General features: G+C 36.2%; 1 protein-coding gene across 1 annotated transcript in view; it reads right to left on the reverse strand.

The window, feature by feature from the left end:
- The window catches only part of TANC2 (tetratricopeptide repeat, ankyrin repeat and coiled-coil containing 2), a 525,040-nt gene that overhangs the window by 48,703 nt on the left and 455,185 nt on the right, over positions 1 to 21,152 (reverse strand). The window contains exons 13-17 of the mRNA XM_015831510.1: positions 19,829 to 20,436; positions 13,265 to 13,373; positions 12,206 to 12,328; positions 6,801 to 7,037; positions 3,606 to 3,791 (exon numbers count right to left, since the gene is read on the reverse strand). Coding sequence (XP_015686996.1) covers positions 3,606 to 3,791; positions 6,801 to 7,037; positions 12,206 to 12,328; positions 13,265 to 13,373; positions 19,829 to 20,436 — 1,263 coding nt within the window. The remainder of the gene's footprint in view (positions 1 to 3,605; positions 3,792 to 6,800; positions 7,038 to 12,205; positions 12,329 to 13,264; positions 13,374 to 19,828; positions 20,437 to 21,152) is intronic.

Below are 21,152 nucleotides of genomic sequence, written 5' to 3' on the forward strand. Positions count from 1 at the left end.
CGGACAAATGGCTGTCCAGTCTCTTCTTAAAAACTTCCAGTGTTGGAGCATTCACCGCTTCTGGAGGCAGGTTGTTCCACTGGTTAATTGTTCTCACTGTCAGGAAGTTTCTCCTTAGTTCTAGATTGCTTCTCTCCTTGATTAGTTTCCACCCGTTGCTTCTTGTCCTGCCTCCAGGCGCTTTGGAAAATAGCGCCTGGGAGAGCACGTGCACAAAGGAACTGAAATTAATGTTATGTTAAAAGAGAACTTTTGCAAAATGTTATATTGCTGATATATGACACCAGAGAAATTATTTAATATGCATAAAGGTACTTCTAGTCAATGTTGGAATTGTAAAAAATATGAAGGGACATTTTAACACACATGGTAGATTTATGAAAATAAAAACAGATGATGATAAAAGAATTTTGAAGATTAATACTGAAGTGAAAGCAGAACTTTTTTTACTGGGACCTATAGTTAATTATAAAAAGCTTAAATGAGTAGGAAAAAAATTATTTGATCCCCTGCTGATTTTGTATGTTTGCCCACTGACAAAGAAATGATCAGTCTATAATTGTAATGATAGGTTTATATTAACAGTGAGAGACAGAATAACAACAAAAATGCCAAAAAACGCATTTCAAAAAAGTTATACATTGATTTGCATTTTAATGAGTGAAATAAGTATTCGATCTCCTATCAATCAGCTAGATTTCTGGCTCCTATGTATTTTTTATACAGGTAACGAGCTGAGATTAGAAGCATTCTCTTAAAGGGAGTGCTCCTAATCTCAGCTTGTTACCTGTATAAAAGACACCTGTCCACAGAAGCAATCAATCAGATTCCAAACTCTCCACCATGGCCAAGACCAAAGAGCTGTCCAAGGATGTCAGGGACAAAATTGTAGATCTACACAAGGCTGGAATGGACTACAAGACTATCACCAAGTAGCTTGGTGAGAAGGTGACAGCAGTTGGTGCATTATTCGCAAATGGAAGAAACACAAAATAACTGTCAATTTTCCTCGGTCTGGACTCCATGCAAGATCTCACCTCATGGAGTTTCAGTGATCATGAGAATGGTGAGGAATCAGCCCAGAACTACACGGGAGGAACCTATCAATGATCTCAAGGCAACTGGGACCGTAGTCACCAAGAAAACAATTGGTAACACATTACACCATGCAGGACTGAAGTCCTGCAGCACCTGCAAGTTTCCCCTGCTCAAGAAAGCACAGGTAGAGGCCCGTCTGAAGTTTGCCAATGAACATCTGAATGATTCAGAGGAGAACTGGGTGAAAGTGTTGTTGTCAGATGAGACCAAAATCGAGGTCTTTGGCATCAACTCAACTCACCGTGTTTGGAAGAGGAAGAATGCTGCCTATGACCCCAAGAACACCAACCCCACCATCAAACATGGAGGTGGAAATATTATGCTTTGGGGGTGTTTTTCTGTTAAGGGGACAGGATAACTTCACCGCATCAAAGAGACGATGGAAGGGAACATGTACCGTCAAATCTTGGGGGAGAACCTTTTTCCCGCAGCCAGGACATTGAAAATGAATCGTGGATGGGTATTTTAGCATGGCAATGACCCAAAACTCACAGCCAAGGGAACAAAGGAGTGGCTCAAAAAAAAGCACATTAAGGTCCTGGAATGGCCTAACCCTAGCCAGTCTTCAGACCTAAATCTGTGGAGGGAGCTGCAGGTTCGAGTTGCCAAATGTCAGCCTCAAAACCTTAATGACTTGGATATTTTTTCCCCTCACTATATGTTAACTGCAGTAAGATTATTACATGTCAAAGAGGGAGAAATTTTGAAATATTCACAATGGAAGAATGGATTGTGAAAATGGTAGAATTAGCAGAGATAACAAAACTGTTTTGTTTGGTCAGGACAAGACAATATAAGTACTGTTATAAAAGACTACGGCCTTTTATAGACTTTTTATTGAAAATGGAAAAAAGTGAAATAGTGATTTCTAGATTTGATGACTGAAAAAAGAGACTGAATAAGGACCCGAAGGAATCACTGTAATATTAAGGAGGAAGGTGTGATAATGAATTAATTTGTAACTTTTGTAAAAAAAAGAGTGGACATCTTCTATTTTTTCTTCCTTTCTTTAACTGTATTTTTTCTGCAATTTTCCTTTCTCCTTTTCTTTCTTTTCTTTGTATATTTCTGTATTCATCTTTAATTTAAGTAAATGTTTTAATAAAAATTAATTTTAAAAGAAAGAGAGAGAAGAAGAGGGAGAGAGTCGATAAATTTAAAATACTGTATTTAAAATACTGACTTTTAAAGCTCTGTATCATGATTGCCCAACCTTTTGGTTTGCCTGTGCCATACTGGTTGAAGATGAATTGACTTGGGCCATGTATAAAATATATAATATAGTTAATGTATATAAATAACAAGTGTTCTTTATTTTTTATATTTTTTATTATCTTGTGGGGTAACATTACTAGTTGTCCAGGGTCATATGTGGCCCGTGGTCCATGGGTTAGACATTTATTTGCTTTATATACCGTAGTCTAGTACCAGGATCTTCAAGATTTAATCATTTTGACCAGAACATTTTTTCTTGATGCCTCCTCTGGCAAAGTGGTCACTGTCTAATTACTAAACTTAAAGTTGATGTTAATTCTTTTCAATCACACAAACAGATCTTCAGTATGATCTATCCCCAGTCTGGCCCTTCAAGTCTTCAAATGTTGCACCCATTGACATTGTAATTGATTTTACCAGTTTTGCTACTGGACACCCTCTTCTCTTTTCTCCCAAATGAACCTGGTCATTTGTGCCCTAAGTGAAAACTCTGGATTGAATTGTTATATGATCACTTTACTTTTTTTTTCTTGGCTATTTGTGATATTCTCAGAACTCTTCTCTATCACTAAAATACAAAACAACACTTGTTCTATCCTACCCTGCTTTTTCAAAATCCAATGTTTGCTTCCATAGAGTTCACAACAAAACCCATTGCTTGCATGACTTTGATGTTGGTAAGCATAGACACAATACTGTATCTGAATATCTTTTCAAGGCCCTAATTGTTACCCTATAAGTGCTAGTCTTTGATGTACTACTTAATTGCTGTTTCATTTACTGTTGATAGTCAATCTTAAACGACAGGTAATGTCCACTTCAATTATCTTCATTGTCAATTATAAAGCTTGCTGTGGGACCTGCTGTCATTAGTTTGTTCTTCTTTATATTTAATCTTATTCCCATTTTTTCCTTTTCTTGACTTTCTAGATTACTAGAACTTTTTAACCAATTAATCAATCAATAACATTCAGAAAATGCCCATCTCCCTCACAGAGGGACTCTGGGCTGTTACAAATAAAATGCTGAAAACATAAAAGCAGAATATAAAATTTAAAAGAGAGGCAGATCATTTGCATTGTTAAAGTAATGTTATTAGCATAGTTTAGGTTATCAATATTTCTTCATCCAGTTTTAAAACTATGCTCATCTTGTTTCAATCCAGTCTCCTTCAATAATGGCAATTCTTTGACTTCTTTCAAACTTAAATAAGGATTTATTAACTAGGATCTTGAATAAACATCTAACTTGAAGGCTACCTAGCCATTCTGTAAGACTAAGTAACAGTTTACCTCAGTATATCCCATGCTAGCAGCAGCAATGAGTGCTTGTTGGATGGCCTGGCTTTTTTTGAACACTCCTTGTAGCTGTCCAGCCATTGTCCAGTCACACTGAATCAAAAATTTGACAACCTCCAGGTGACCTCTAAGAGCTGCATGTACCAATGCACACTGACCATTCTTGTCCAAGTGATCCACCTTGACAACAAAAGGAAAACCACAATTAAAATTAAATTGTTTCAGTAACTCTCATTGCAATATTCATATAGAAATATTTCTACTATGTTTCTCTAGCTAAATATATGCAGAATTAGCCAGAATAAGTTCCTAAAAATTGGTGTCCTTTGAAAATAGATGTTCTATAATACAAGCAGTCCTTGATCTAGTCATTCATTTAGCAATCCTTCAAAGTTACAACAGCAAATAGGTCTATGCCCTGTTGCTGGAATTTTGGTTGTCCCAACATTACCATGGGCATGTGATTGTGATCTGTGTGCTTGACAACAAGTTCGCACTTATAACTGTACCTCATCCTCACTCCCACCGTCCCCAATTTGCGCCAAATTCTTGCACCCTCCCTGATTCATGTTTCATTCACCCACACACATCTTTGTACACCCTTCCTGACTCATACCTCTTATGTATCCCCTTGTGCACCCTCCCTTTCCCTCCTCCTTCCCCAAGCTAACCCCACCCCCCACCCCCATCAGGCAGCAGCTACTTATTTGCCTCTCAGCTTAGAACTTGCAGCTTGTTGCTGGCTTCCCCATGAACATTGGTTGTTGCTGTAAGGACCTGCCTCAGTTAATCCTCCCAAGAAAGCAGAACTCTTGAAACTTGCATTGTCCCAATGGGAACTTTTATTGGAAGTTATTGATGGCAGGAGAGTAAGATACTAAAAGAATCCTTTCAAACCCAACCCCAAATGTCCAACTGGCCAATTTGAATTGAACCAATGCATAGGTATTAAGTTGTTGTGAGAAACCAGTGACAAGGTGCTGTTCTCAAGGCTGTCAGGTTTCTCCTTGGCTACTTCACATCTGACTGGAGATAAGGCAGATGGCCAGAGGCACATTCCTTTCACATCCCAAGTAAGATACTCCAAAGAGGATAGAACAAAACAGAGGAAATACATTGCAGCAGACACATAGGTCACTCCCCCCCTTTCTAAGCACAAGCCTCCCCCCATTATGGAAGGCGGTTGCCATAACCCAATTATAAAAAAATTGTCCTTTTTGCTGCACTCCTGGGCTGGATTGGCTGGGGTTGGACTTTGCACTATGGCTGGAGCTGCTTTGGGAATTCCCCCCTCCCCCACGAAAACCCAGCTCCAGTCTGGCCCAAGATGTGGCACAAACAGTTTTTTGATATGCTGTGGCTTTAGGGCTCCTCTTTTCCTAGTACAAAGCCTATCCAAGCCTGGCCCAGTAGCCTGGCCAGACACTCATTAGCAGTGAGAACAAGAAACTAATGAAGGTGCAGGGCAGCAGAGGTCTTGCAAGATGGCAAAGGTGGCTGGCTGGGACTGGGACTGAGCTGGAGTGACTGTACCTTTCCAGAGCATGGCAAGCAGCCCAAGAGCCATGCATTCAGGGGTTGCTTGCTGCCTTGTAGGGCAGAGTGCTGGGTGACTAAAAGGACAGAGATGGAGAGGAAGTAGGTGAGTAGGAAGAGTTGGAGACAGTCCCTTTATCTCAGGGCTAGCAGGGACCAAGCCCAGAATGGCTTGGTTTGGGATTGGTACTCATTTAAGGACTTGTGATCCTTGGTCAATGGCAGCAACTGGGACTGCTAAGATTATTGTTGCTAAGTGATGTGGTCACATGACAGCTTGCTTTGTATCAGAAATACTGATCCCAATTATGGTTGTAAATTGAGGACTATCTGTATTTGACATGTACTGATGCATTTTTTACATATTTTATATTATATTTCATAGGCACGTCAGAATTAAATTGCCCACCCTTTCATTTTGGTAGTGAAATGATTACTACTCCCACATAGTTAATCTTTATATTGCTGCCTGGTATTTTGGCTTGATTGATATGAAAGTCCTCGATCTCATAGAAATCTCCATTTTCTTTAGTTAAAAGGTAGTAAATTTAGTTGGATTTCTCATATTTGTCTTGCAATGAAGCAGGTACCCTCTACAGGTATAGCTTCCGATATCTCTTCTGCTATGTAGTCTGCAGTAATGACATATTCTGTTGTACCTACTGGGCTAAATGATTCAAATTCTGGATTAGTTGGTTGACTTGAGTAGCTGTCTTATGTGTATACTGAAACAATGTCTTAACTGGGCAATAGCCATTGTTCTGAATCCCAAATGGGTATGTGATGGTTCTCCCCTCACTGATGCAGAAGTGTAGAAAGGGAAATCAAGCTATTTATCAGACTCAACCTCAATAAAAGTAACCTAGGCACTTGACGTAATATGATTAATTAAAATTTTTGATTTGTCATAAGATGGAAGACACTTACAATAAATCAACTGAATACCTTTTGCCAAAATGAGGATATAGTATTTCCTTATACTACAGTTCAAACCTGGCAGTCCTCTTTCCCATGCTTTCTTCATCTTAGCAGACACCTTGCTTGCATTGCTCATGCATAATGTGAGGTGGTAGTATATTATTAATATATTCAACATTCCCATCCTGGGAAATACTAGTTCCCAATATATTGTATTTCTTATATATGCAATATGTCAGGGTATCATACAGATTGCATTTCAGTTTGGATCCTCAACTTTTTCAAAGTAGCTGGAAAAAGTTTATAATACCACTTTATACAAATAATGCTGAAATTTTCTCATAAACTCAATCAGTCACCTGCTTTGTAATAGCATGTCACATCCTGCTACTCTTCCTTAACTGAAATGTGTATTTTTCTTATGACTGCATGATACCAAAGGAGCTCAGGGAAAAATAAAGCTGTTTTAAATCATTGTTTACAGTGTAGCATGTACAGTATGCCCATGCCTGCTCCATAGCACATTTCCAGCTCCAGATATGAAATGCACATCAATAATATCTAAGTATTTTATTTTTTACTAGTTGTTTAATCAGAAATCTGATTTGTTTAATCTGATTCAATTAAATTAAAGAGCAACTCCACCCTATTGCACCACAATCCCACTTAGGTATTCTAGATACTGTAGCTCAACTATGCCAACTTAGCAGCCACCCATTCCAACCCCTTCATCACCTTGGCTCTCTTCTTGCATAAAAGTGCCACAATGCTTAAATAGCCAGCAGCAGCAGCATAACCAAGAGATGTTAAACCACTTTCAGAAGAGGCATCAACATTTGCTCCAAACTCCAACAGCAAGGCTACCATCTCAGAGTAACCAAGGTGAGACTGGACACATAAAATTGGGGCATTGTTTAGCACTTCAGTCCTGTAATTGATGTTGGCACCTCCTAAGATCAGCAGACGACTGACCTATGCAACAAGAAACAGAATAGTAATATATTAGAGCAATATTCTCCAGATTTCTAATACCTGAGAAAATTTGATTTTCTGAACTGAATTAATTCAGTGTTTTTGGTACTAAATCTCCCCAGACTGATTTTGAATTGGATGAGCAATTCTTGAAATACTGGAATGAGAAGAATAGAGATGAATGGAATGAATGATTATTTACTAATAGCTGCAATTCTTTGAATGGTTATTTGTAAATTTAATTTAATTCATTTGATTTAGGTGCCATCCAACTCCAAAAGATATTGAGGACTCATAGTACAACGAAAGAATAAAATACAATATAATTCAAAAGCCAACCAGTTGAAAGATTTAAAAAAGCAGATGAAAAAACAAAATAGTGAATCTGGATATGAGTAAAACTCAGAAGGGGTTTCAAACACCTTAGTCCAAGATTCCAAATTATAGCATGAGCTGTGCCTGGTTACATGTTATACATGGATAACGGGAGTCTAACAAAAAATTTTGTGTACTGTAGAAAGTCCTGAATAGGTTCTACCTAATTCTGCCCAATTTTAGCCTAAGATTATATTCTTCTCAGCTTCTGTGGAAAATTTACAAAAAGCCAAATAAAAGTTCAAAAATTATTCTCTCATTCTTCTGCTCTAGTTTAAGCTTTGCATAGGAAATAAATTAGGACAGGAGAAGCAATAACATCTTGTACTAGCTGGTAGATCAGGTGTTCCAAAGTCTGAAATGGTTTTTCAATTAACAAACTAAGAGACTGTGCCATTGGGGGAAAAAATTGCTTACTAGAAGAGTGAAGATGAAAGAGGAATTTGGAACTTGATCTTCACTAACTCATTAAGCCATGAGATTGAAGGAGAAGTTGATTAAATTAAGGAATCACCAAAACTGTAATTGTTTCCTTCTGACTGGTCAGAGTGAGCTGTATTAAATAGTGAACAATGTACTGGTTTGGATATGTGGTGTTAACAGGCCTCACTTCTGGGCATTGAGGAAATGACATACTTTGAGTGAGAAGCTATGTTGGCTAAAGCCTGATTGTAGGACTTCTAAAGGCAAATTGAAGAAAACAAATGTAATGTGGACATGAAAACAATCCCATACAGCCCATTGATTGTGGATTCTTTCAGGAGGAAGACTGAAATGCTTAGACAGAAGAAGACCCAAAAAACAAGGAATGGAGAACCACAGATTGCCCTAAGGATATTATCATTAGATTAAAATAATCAGGCCTTCAGACATCTTTTTTTTTAAATTATTAAATAATTTAATAATCACAAAGCTGGAAATTATCACATTTATTTTAGATTCTATTGAAACAGGGGACTGTTATCTTTGCTTCTTATGTTTGATATATTTGCATGAAGGTTGTGAAACTTCTTTATCTTTTCATTAAACATGTATTGTTTTTGCATAGTCCTATCTAAGATGAAAAGGGTGGGGTGGCCAAGCAGTTAAGATGCTGGGCTTGCTAACTGGAAGATTGGCAATTTGAGGCATAAGTACCACAAGACAGAGTGAACTCCCATTACTTTCCCAGTTCTTGCCAACCTAGCAGTTCAAAAGCATGTAAATGCAAGTAGATAAATAGATACCACTTCTGTGGGAAGATAATACCATTCTGTGCATCTTTAGTATAGTCAACCTGGCCACATGGCCATGGAAGTGTCTTGGGACAACACTAACTATTTGGCTGTGAATTGGAGATGAGCATCATCCCCTAGAGTAGGACGCAACTGGCAGGGGTCCTTGGTGCTCTCTGAGCTTGGTTGCTTTCTTACAGAACTTTTATTACCCAAATTAGCTAACATAATCAGTGCTAGAAGAATCGATCCTTCTTCTACAACTGTGCCCATTCCTTTTCTCTTCCTTTTCTTTCCCTGACCTCAGTTTTCCTCATCTCTAAAACAGTCTTCATTAAAATTTCTTTTATTCTTTGTTATCTAAATTAAAGCATCCACAAATCTGCTTTGCCATGCTTCTCTCCCATTCCAGAGCTGGTACATCATGCCATCCTAAATGTTGTTGCTGCCTGCCTGGCATAGCCTTAATAGGATAGTGCTGGACTGTTGCTGTATAGCTTTAATTTCTAACATTTTAAGATATATGATTGATGATTTCCTCAGCTGTAATTGTAGCTTTATCCAATATCAACCACAACATAAAAAATCTGTTCCAATACTGCAATTTATTCTTTTAATTTTGTCATCAATTGACTTTTTAATTTATTTTTTAAAGTTGACAGTTTAACCTTTTGGTAGCAACAAAAAGAATTAGTTTTTTGTCTCTTTTGGCTGCAACTTGGATCAGTCATCTCACAAACTGGTTACTGCAGTGCACTTTGAATAGGCTACGCTTGAAGAATATGCACCAGTTACAACTGCTCCAGAATGCAATGATGTAGACAGTGATGGCATCCATTGCTTCATGATTTCCATTGGTTGCCAATAGGCTTTCAGCCTAAAATTTTAATAAAATTAATATATAAGGCTAAATAATTCCCATTAGATTGATTTAGTCAGATTTTGAATAGAACTCTGTGCAGGTGTATAACTCATATACAGTATAAATTGAACTGCATAAGTTTTAAGAATTGGTAGGTCTTTATAAAGAAAGAGATAGAAAATGTTTTTTCAATATTACTGCTGGCAACAGAAAAGACAGGGACAGATAGTAGTCAGGTCTGGGGTTGTCCCTCCCACTGAAAACATCTTAGCCATAGATTCATTAAAAAAAAACAATAAAAAGAGTACCAGTGTAAAATCTATTATGTATAATAGATAGAGATTGGGAAAAAGAATGAAAATTTAAAGAATCTCTGAAGATTTTAGAATTTTCATATATTATTTCTTAAAAATTAAAGTAACAGATTGAGAACAAATTTAGGATCAGGATGGAGAGAATATACTGACTTGACCATTCTTGTTTGTTTTGTTTGTTATCTGTACATCTTCTAAAATTCTTGATGAATTGTTAAGAAATATTTTTTTAATCTCCTAACACTCTGGAGCGCTATTTGCTGGTAGAAAGGCAAGATATAAAACTAATACATGAATTAATAAAATTCTCTATTGCTTCAATGAGCTCTACAGAGTTGTTCTTGAAGACCACTTGGTAGCTTCAACTAGGCCAGAGTACAGTAGCATGGAGAGTGATGGATATGCCTCAGCGTATTCACATGACACTCTTGCTTTGCAAATTGCATTAGCAGCCAGTTTGCTGCTGGGTGCAATCCAAGATGCTGGGTATAATGTATAAAGCCCTACATGGCATTAGTTGGGGGACTATTTATATACTGTGGTGTCTCCCCAGCTGGTTCAAAGCAACAGGGTTGGCATGCTTGGGTTCCTTAAATCAGTATTATCTATTGAAATCCAAAAAGCATGACATCTGCCTTCTAGAATGAGAATCACCCTGAAATGCAGGTAGCTTCCACATTGACAGTGTCTGTTTTTCCCCCAGACACTGAGCTAGGTGAGCTGCAGTGTCTTGCTGGGTGTGTAATATATGCTCCTGTGTGCTAGCTGGATTTGTCATTTCATTTAATTCTTTCTATATAGATTATATATTTTGTGATTTATTGCTATGTTTAAGAGCTGTGGAGAGTGGTCTAAGTTGGGCAATGTCTAAATCAAATGAATGAATGAATGAACGAACGAACGAATGAACAGATAAAATACAACAACTTACATTAATTATATCAAACAAAGATGTAACAAAGATGTCAGTAAAATGTCCTTAGAAGTAAGGAAACTGGATCTGATAATTTGGAGAAATACCTTCAGATCTATGGAAATCATAATTTATAATATTTGATAGACATAAAAGGAAGACAAAATGGAAAGGTAATTCACTGGAATATAAAAATAAATTTTGCTAAATTTCTGCTACAAGTAATTCTTCACTTCGTAAAATCTCTGAAACATTTGCTTAGTGACTATTTAAAGTTATGATGGTGCTGAAAAAATTTGGACCTTGGACTTATGACTGATCCTCATACTTACAACTGGAGCCCCATGGAACCATGAACAAAATTTGAGTGCTTGGCAACCAGCATGTATTTATAATGATCACAGTGTCCCAGGGTCAAGTAACTGCCAGCTGACTTTCAACAAACAAAGTCAATGGGGAAGCCAAATTTGCTTAATAACCATGTGATTCATTTAACAACCACAGCAAAAAAGATCATAAAATCAGGCACAACTCATTTAACAGTTGCCCCACCCCCTTAGCAATGGAATTTCTGTCCCCAATTGTAGTTGTAAGTTGAGGACTACCTGTTTTTGAAACAGGAAGTACTAAGTTTCTGAAATATTAAAAAAGTTGAACAAAAGTGAAGGAGGTTGCCTGATACAGGTGAAACAAGGATATTATCCAACTTGTTCTGATGTAATGTCAAAAATCTAAGGACAACTAAATGTTCAGTTGTTTTCCAGATCAAGACAAAACCAGAACTGGGAAGGATTGTTCTTTCCAATAGGAACATCTATCAAAATATTGGCTTTGCTTAATGGAATGAGTAAAATAGGATAAGCAGGATAACCTGCTCCACTTTGGAATGAGCAGGAGAAGATATAGAGGATAATATGCTCCACAAAAGGACCCTACACTTAAAAGCTTTGCCCACCTACCATTGTCTTGGTTTTTAAAAAATATTTTTTAATTTTTTCCAGGAGAGAATATCTCTTGGCATTAATAGAGGTTTCACTTCAAACCCAAAGTAACTAGTATTAGGGAAAGAGGATCAAGAGAAAGGGCTCAATCCATCTCTCAAAATAACAGAGTTGGAAGGAACCTTGAAGGTGTTCTAGTCCAATCCCCTGCTCAGGCAAGAAACCCTATACCATATGTTATAATGTTCAGGATTACCAGAGCTGCTATTTATATAAGGAAAATATTGATATTAATCACATTTATGAAATTAATGTCATTTTAGTTTGGTATCAACATAACATAATATTAAGCAAAGAGGCAATTCCATAAGGTGGATCATGGGTAACAAACTGTGTTGATCGATGTCTAATTTCTCTAAGTCCAATCAGTTTATTCATAACTTCAGAATCTTAAGTTTCTATTTAAACTCAACGCTGCTATTTTGTCAAAATCAAAAGAGGATTTGTCTCTGCAATATGAAACTTAAAAGGCAATCTCTATTTTAGTACCTTTATATTGGGTGTATACAAATTGCGTAGAGAGGCCAGTGCCATGGAAAGACCTTCTGAGCTATAAGAAATCCAAAGCCCTTGAAGAATTGAGGAAGAGACACCAACTTTTTTACTAAGCCCCTGAAAAAGATAAACATTATATAACTCTAAGCATTTATTTTCATTTGTAGTTAAGCCTCATGAACAATTTAATCTCAAATCTATTAGCAGTAATTCAAACTTAAAAGTGTATAATTTCCTTAAGACAATGCAAAAATACTGTAACAGATGGAATGTTTTAAATTATATGCTCAAAGAAAGAAAAGCCAAAGTATCAATGATCATATTTTTACTGTCACTTATTAACTTTTCCTCCTACCTCTCTAATCCTGAATCAGATATGAAAATAATCAGATTGCTGTGATTGTTTAGCATTGGATCGTCACTCATTGAAATTAGGATTCCTTCAGACACATTTTTATGACAATTTTAGTGCTCCATTTTTTAAAAGATTTTGGGCTTTACTAAAAGCCTATAAAAATCATTTCTGATCTACAAACGATATTTCAACAATGGAAAAATATTTTAATGAGGATTTATCAATTATAACACAGTTTTAGAAGAGGATCTCCGATTAGTGATTTCCAAGTCAAACACAAATTATTTTCAAAATTCTTGTCAATCTTGCTCACAAGATTCACAAGAGAGAGGTGAGATAACAATAATCATTCATATTGTCCTTCAGTATATTTATTTACTATTCCCTTCTATATTTTGGATGAGAAAGAATGAATAATGGATGAAATTATGTCAATAAAAGGTTTAGAATTATTATTTGCTGTGTCTGATAACAACAGAAAAAGCATGCAGGAACATTTAAGTTTTCTCTTCCCATCTTATATTGTTTTGGCAGTGAGCTATCTGAGAATGGAAACTTGACTCTCCCTGTTAACTGATTAAACTACAATACTAATATATAACTCAGATGGTAAGCATTGTTTATGCTTTATTATAACAGCAATACACACCAGTATACAGAATCCAACAAAAAGATGCCATCATTTTTTTTCTGCCTACCTTGAAGATGTGTGCTTTGAGAATATGATGGCCCAACTCAATTGTCTGCTGCCTGTTGAGTTTTCCCTCTTGACGGGAAAACCAAAAGGCAAGTAAAGTATGACCGCTCCTAAAGAGAGGGAGGGAGGGAGGGAGGGAGGGAGAAAGAGAGAACAAACACAATGGGAAAAGGAACCCAAAGGTCTAACTTCAACACATGTAAAGACACTTAACAGCTAGATCCTAGAAAAGTGTTGATTTCACTTATATAATTTATTTACATGATAAACTTCTGCTAAATAAATTGAATTCCACTTAACTGAATATCAAATACTATTCAACTTTTAATTTCATGTAAGTAATCTCCTTGCTTTAGACTGAATAAAATCACTGACATATAAGTAGAGTTAAATTGATAACATGAAAAATACATTTATCAAGTATGAGCTTGCAGATGTGATTTTTTACCATGATCATGTAGAAAAAATATGTGATGAAATAATCTATCTTTACTATTATCTTGGTTGTAATCAGTAATTTTCTTTGAATTCTTGTGGAGTAATAATGATTTGTGCATATGTACTTCATATTTAAATATTATCAAAAAACTAATAAAGATTTTAGAACTTGCTATTAATTAATGGATTTATACTTCTTTTGATTGATTATACTTCAGTGGTATTTCTCTCTGTGTTAGTCTGTGCCTCCTGGCAATTGCCTGAATAAGTCCTTGAAAGTTTTCTTCACAGCAAATGGTTTGCCACTGCTTTCTTCCTAGGACCAAGAATGACTTGCCAGCTGGCAACATGCCTGAGGCAGGTTTAGAACTCACAGTCTCCTGGTTAATGGCTGATTCCTTAACTATTACACCAAATCTATTCTCTTTTTCTCAGACATATGTTGAAAAATTAATGATGAGAAGGGAGCAGGTAGCTTCCAGGAAGCAAACTGCTTTCACTCCCATGAATTGGGCTGTAGGTTTGATCTCAGAGTTTGGCAATTTGGCTGCAAACATTTCGTCTCCATTGGGGGGGGGGGAGAAACATCTTCAGTGTGCTTTGAATTGTGTTCATCTGCCAGAGCACTGGACTGTAAATTGGTGTGGGCGTTGTCTGGATATTTCTGAGTCATGGTCTGTTATGACTCAGAAACATCCGGACAAACAACACCTACACCAATTTAAAGTCCAGTGCTCTGACAGATGAGCACAATTCACAGCACACTGAAGATGTCTCCCCCGAATGGAGACGAAACGTTTGCAGCAAAATTGCCAAGCTTGGAGATCAAACCAACAGCCCAACTACCAACCCAAGCTACTAATATTCAAACACATTTCACTCCCATGAGTATTTCATCAATCATTAATCATTAATCAGAATAGAGCTGGAAGGGACCTTGGAGGTCTTCTAGTTCAGCCCCCTGCTCAAGCGGGAGTCCCTATATCATTTCAGAAAAGTGGCTGTCCAGTCTCTTCTTAAAAACCTCCAGTGATGAAGCACCCACAATGTCTGAAGGCAACTGTTCCACTGGTTAATTGTCCTGACTGTTAGGAAGTTTCTCCTTAATTCCAGTTTACTCCTTGATTAGTTTCCATCCGTTATTTCTTGTCTTGTTTCTGGTGCTTTGGAGAATAATTTGATCCCCCTCTTGTTTGTGGCAGTCCCACAAATACTGGAATACTGTTATCATGTCCCCCCTAGTCCTTCTTTTCTCTAGACTGGCCATACCCAAATCCTGCAAACACTCTTCATATGTTTTAGTCTCCAGGCCTTTAATCATCTTAGTTGCTCTTCTTTGCACTTTTTCCCAAGTCTCAACATCTTTTTTGTAATGTGGTGACCAAAACTGGATGCAGTATTCCAGATGTAGTCTTACTAAGGCTTTATAAAGCAGTACTAATGCTTCACATGATTTTGATACTATGCCTCTGTTTATACAACCAAGGGTTGTATTAGCCTTTTTTCGCTGCTGCTGCTGCACACTGCTGGTTCATGGTTAAGTGATTGTCAACTAGGACTCCAAGGTCCCTCTCACAGTTACTGTTTTTGAGCCAGGTTTTGCCTAATCTGTACTTGTATCTTTCGGTTTTCCTGCCCAGGTGCAAACCTTGCTTTTCTACACATTAAATATTATTTTGTTGGATAGGACCCATTGTTCAAGTCTGTCAAGATCTTTTTGGATCCTGAGCTTGTCTTCTGGAGTGTTGGCTATTCCTGCCACCTTGGTGTCATCTGCAAATTTGATGAGATCCCCTTCTATTCCCTCATCTAAGTCACTTATGAAGATATTGAAGAGTACTGGGCCTAAGACACAACTTAAACCACTGGAATACTTATGTATATATGTGTGTTTCTATACTTATATCATATTAATATCACCATTCATCTCACAAAAACATTACTCTGGGCTTAATGTTAAAATAAACTTTCTTTTATGAGTGACTGGAAAAATGGCAAAAATATGTTATAATTTTTAGATAATGAATGATATTTGTTGTTTAAAGATACCTATTTTTCAAATTGCTAAAGGAAACTTTAATGGCTCCACAAAAGATAATCTGGAAACCAATTATAAATAATTTTCAAAATTATTTACTATTTTTTGGATAATTAATTCTTGATGGAGACATAAATCTTGTTATGAACTTTCAATTGGATATACTCCTCCAAAAATGTATTTATAATCAAATTTGGACAATTATGCAAAATTACCTGCAAGAATTTAACTTGAATGATAATTGGGGGTACGTCCTGGTTTAAAGAGATACTATACTTTTATATCCAAGGTCCAGGAACTATTTTTTTAGATCAGATCCTTTTAAAAATGTATTTTTATTTGTTTGTTCTGATACACAAATTAATCTTACTGTTGATTTCATATAATTTTAATTATATTAACAGTTCATCTTAATGAGTGTGAGTTAGTTAATTATGATTTTTTAAAAACTTTTTAACACCTTTTCAATGATTTTTTTTCTGGAAGTGGACTTCTAGTGATACATTATGGCAATCTAATTGTGTTCGAGGTGGAGAAACAGTGTCATAGCTTGGGTATGGCTGATGACTAGTGGTGGATGCCTGAAATCTTTCTCCAGATGGAGGAAGTGTGAAATGAGCCTGGAGATTCATTTAATCTCCAGACAGCCTCTCCTCATGAGTAAACTGCAAAGGCAGTGTTAGTGTATAAATTAAGAGAAAGAAAAGAAGATGATTTTGAAACGTGTAGCAGGAGTTCTGTATTAGCAGACAATAGGGTTATACAAAAACTTTTCATCAGTACAATTCTAACTTGTACAAAGGAGGTGACATGCCCTTGGAAATGATAAATTATTATTTTAAAAAATGAAATTTAACAACATCTACAAAAAACCAAATGCAGATTAAGTGAAGTTTCTTCAGCTATAAAAAAGATTAAATCAGGAAAAATATCAGGACCAGATGGATTATCAGGTTCTTATTACAAATACTTTAAAGATAAACTTTTAGAATCCAAAATAAAATGAATTCTATCTTAACATGCTAGAGCAGGGGTCTTCAAACTTGGTCCTTTTATGACTTGTGGACTTCAACGTGTTCAGCGTGCCTGGCTGAGGAATTCTGGGAGTTGAAGTCCACAAGTCATAAAAGGGCCAAGTTTGAAGATTCCTGTGGGCCAAGTTTGAAGATTCCTGTGCTAGAGTATAGGAAACAGATTTACATAGCATTAATACCTAAAGAGGGACAAAATTTAACTTTACATTAAACCACAGATCAATATCTTAACAATGTGGAACAGATATAAATTTAAGTTGCTTCCAAAAGTACCTTTTTGACTGTCACCATAAGAAGCATTTTATAAAAGAGAAATGATAACTAAGCATAATTGGTGATTTATTAGAATTCATCCAAGGAAACATTGACACAAAATCGAGAGGATTTGATATCAGAAGAGTTCATATGTCAATAGTTTTCCTATGTACAATTACCGTATTAGAAAGATTAACATAAAATAAAATGATTTTTTGGTTTTGAATATGGTAAGACAGAATTTGAAACAGAATTATTTACATGTTATTGCTAAAATGTATAAATGCTTACTGGAAACTGAAATAGAATATGAACAAGTGAAATAATGTATGGTAAAATGGGCCAAAAATGTTTGGATATAATATACAAATGGAACAATGGGATAATATGTGAATTGAAATTCACATTGTGTTTTAATTCTAAAGAGAATTTTTATAAAATGATTTATCATTGGTATTTGTCACTGGAAAAATACCTAAAATATAGATCAGATGCAAGGAACCAGGATGACACAGGTAGCTGAACAAAATGGTATGTTTACTGTTCTTCATCTAATGCATTTATAGTCTAATATAAGACTAATGCATTCACTAGAGAAACTACTATATAAGCACTGCAAGTTTAGGGAGGGTCTGCTTTCTATTGTTTCCTCCTCCTCAGAGATTCCAACTTTTTTTTTTAAAAAAAAAAAACCCATTCTTTCTATCTTACAACTTCTAAATGAAAAATTAGATGAACAGTTTGATGAATTAGCAACAGTTTTAAATCTGTCTAAAGTAGATACTCAGATTCAGGCAACAGCAATTAAATCAGGCATGCAATTGGGAGAAGGCTGAAGGGGGTATTAACTCAAAAAAATCAGTTACAACAGAGATGATAGGATGGATGAGTGAAGATGCAACCAGAAGACAACTGTTAAGAAATATTGTGTTTCACTTTGCAGGAAAATTTGCTGAACAAGTGCTGCTGAGATATTCTCAATGAAGACCTATAATTTTGGAGAGTGACATGCAGTTTTTGGAAAGATCCCAATTATAATTTTAAGGAAAAGTATAGATGATCAACTCGAAGGAATTATTGTTATAGTGGGTCCATGGGAGATTAAAAGCTGTTAGTGGATTTTCTGCGAGTTAAATACAATAACAGATTTTTATCAGAGGACTTTGAAGCTTAGCTTTGTTGTTGGGATTACAGGTAGTCCTTGACTTACAACAGTTCATTCAGTGACCATTTGAAGTTACAAAAGCACTGAAAAAAATGACTTATGATCATTTTTCACATGTATGGCCAGTGCAGGATCCCCATGGTCATGTGATTTACACTCAGATGCTTGACAACTGGTTCATATTTATGATAGTTGCAGTGTCCTGGGGCCATGTGATCACCTTTTGTGACCCTCTGACAAACAAAGTCAATGGGAAAGCCAAATTCATTTAACAACGATGCTACCAATTTACCAACTGCAGTGATTCACTTAACAAATGTGGCAAGAAAGGTCATAAAATGGAGCAAAACTCACTTAACAAATTTCTCACTTAGCAACATAAATTTGGGGCTCAAATATGGTTGTAAGTCAAGGACTACTTGTACCTGTTTTTCTTTTTCTTTTTACAGTAGATAGGTAGTATGTCAAATTGGTTGACTGATAATAGAAGCCATGGTGGCCCAGTGATTAGAATGCAGTACTGCAGGCTACTTCTGCTGCCTGCTGGCTGCCTGCAGTTCAGCAGTTCAATTTTTACCGGCTCAAGGTTGACTCAGCCTTCCATCCTTCCGAGATTGGTAAAATGAGGCCCCAGATTGTTGGAGGCAATATGCTGACTCTGTAAACCGCTTAGAGAGGGCTGTAAAACACTGTGAAGCGGTATATTTCTATTGCTATTTTCATATCTGTGATATTTTTAGTATTATGTACTGATTTAACAAGAGTTGTTTTGCAAGGGTGGGGAATTATTATTGTTGAAATTTATTTATTAGTATTCAATCACGGGAGACATGTTATGTGTTATGTTTAATATTTTGTTTTACACACAATACGCACATACACACACACACACACACACACAATCCCAATATTAATTCTAAATAGCTATTTTATTCAGATTGATAGTCTCACATGGAAATTTACATGATAGGATAGGCAACCAAGGATTTCATGGTAAAGTTGAGACTACCTATAGATGATGGGGTTTTCCTTACCAGATTGTCAACACTGTCATTTACTTTATCATCTGTATTTAAGGTAACAAAATTTCATAATTAATTTGTTGGCTATTACTATTTTTGTAAATTACCTTTTTCCTGTGTTTCTTTTATAAAATAGCACTTTTTTTAAAAAAAAAGCCATCTTTATATTTGATTGAGAAGATCCCCATATAAACAAAATGATTAATGTAGTTTGGCTTTGATGTCTTTTTCCAAAAGTCCAAAGAAAAACCCCTTGTAATCTCAGAAGTAAAGAGATATCATCACAGCCTATTTTTCAACTCTTCTTTTTCAAATAAACCTATGCTTTGTAAGGGAATCAAGTCTGTCTTTCAGAATTATCTTACACCAAGGAAATCTTGCCATATTGGCCCCAAACCATCCAATAAAAGACTCAAAACTGTTTGGAATCTAATAGCATGTCATGATAAATTAGCATCAGGAAGACAAATTTCCCTTTCCAAAGTTGATTTTATTTGACACATTTTAGAAAATATTAACTTTCAATGAGTGTATTTTTATAAATTGCAGCTCAGAACTGCATTCATTTTTTTAAAGTGCTTTCCTTCATTGCAGAATTGGATTAATTACTTACCTAGGATCACAAAGAAACTTGATCTTTTCTCCTTCTTCCCTCCAAATCAACCATTCTCGAAATGAAGGATGTACAAACATTCGGGTCATATCTCTGCGTCTGATAAGAAACATAGAAAGGTTTTCCATTCTTTGCTGAAAGTCCTCCCATTCTAAAGTACCTTCAACACTCCCAGCATTGATAGCCTGAAAAATATGCTCATCTGTCAAAGGATGTAGAGATGCCACTGCCACATTCAAAAGAGGCATTACCCGGTCAAAGGAAGACTGTGTTGGGAACTTCATATTGCACTGCAGTAGATATACTTCCGAAAGGGAGACAGGCACTACCTTATAACTGGAGCTTTTTAATACCAAATAGCCCTTCTCAATTAGATCAAATGTGAGCTTAAGATATAAGTATGATCCTTGACTCAGGGTTTTGAGATGAGAACTGAGTTTGCCAAAGGTTGTATTGTCCATTTTGCCATTAAGAGAGATGTTATTTTGTATTTCCGAGCTGCTCTGTATTCGGTGTAGTATATAGGCTTGAAGATCTTGGTCTATAGCTTCATTTTCTTCCAGTCTATCCAGGAATATCCTATGGAAGGGCAATAACTTTATTATTTCCTAAAGGAGAGAGAGAGAAGAAAAAAATGAATACCAGATAACCTGAAGAAAGATTACATACAATATCACTGTATGAAAACTAACAATCTTTTACCTCCCAAATAGCATCACAAACCATATGTACTGGATTTCTTATGCTTGGACCAAATCACTGCTGCTTTCTTTGTTTAAAACATTATTATGCTTTTGCATTGAAAATAGTACAGAGTCCCTGCTGTTAGGCTTACAATCTAAAAGATATGAAACAGAACAAGGGGTGATCAAGGGAACAGGAAAAAGTACAATTTTTATTCATAAAGACTTTTTAAATGCCCAAGGATATGTGAAAATAACATTTTAAAAATTCTAAAATCCATTTGAAAGAATAAGGTGATGATAATATGAACATTTTCTGGAGGCAGGTTGTTCCACTGGTTAATTGTTCTGTCAGGAAGTTTCTCCTTAGTTCTAGGTTGCTTCTCTCCTTGATTAGTTTCCACCCGTTGCTTCTTGTCCTGTCTTCAGGCGCTTTGGAAAATAGCTTGACTCCCTCTTCTTTGTGGCAGCCCCTGAGATATTGGAACACTGCTATCATGTCCCCCCTCGTCCTTCTCTTCATTAAACTAGACATACCCAATTCCAGCAGCCGTTCCTTATATGTTAGCCTCCAGTCCCCTAATCATCTTTGTTGCTCTTCTCTGTACTCTTTCTAGAGTCTCAACATCTTTTTTACAGCA

Source organism: Protobothrops mucrosquamatus, unplaced genomic scaffold (assembly GCF_001527695.2).
Source record: "Protobothrops mucrosquamatus isolate PMUCROS unplaced genomic scaffold, P.Mucros_1.0 scaffold_257, whole genome shotgun sequence".
Lineage (NCBI taxonomy): Eukaryota > Metazoa > Chordata > Lepidosauria > Squamata > Viperidae > Protobothrops > Protobothrops mucrosquamatus.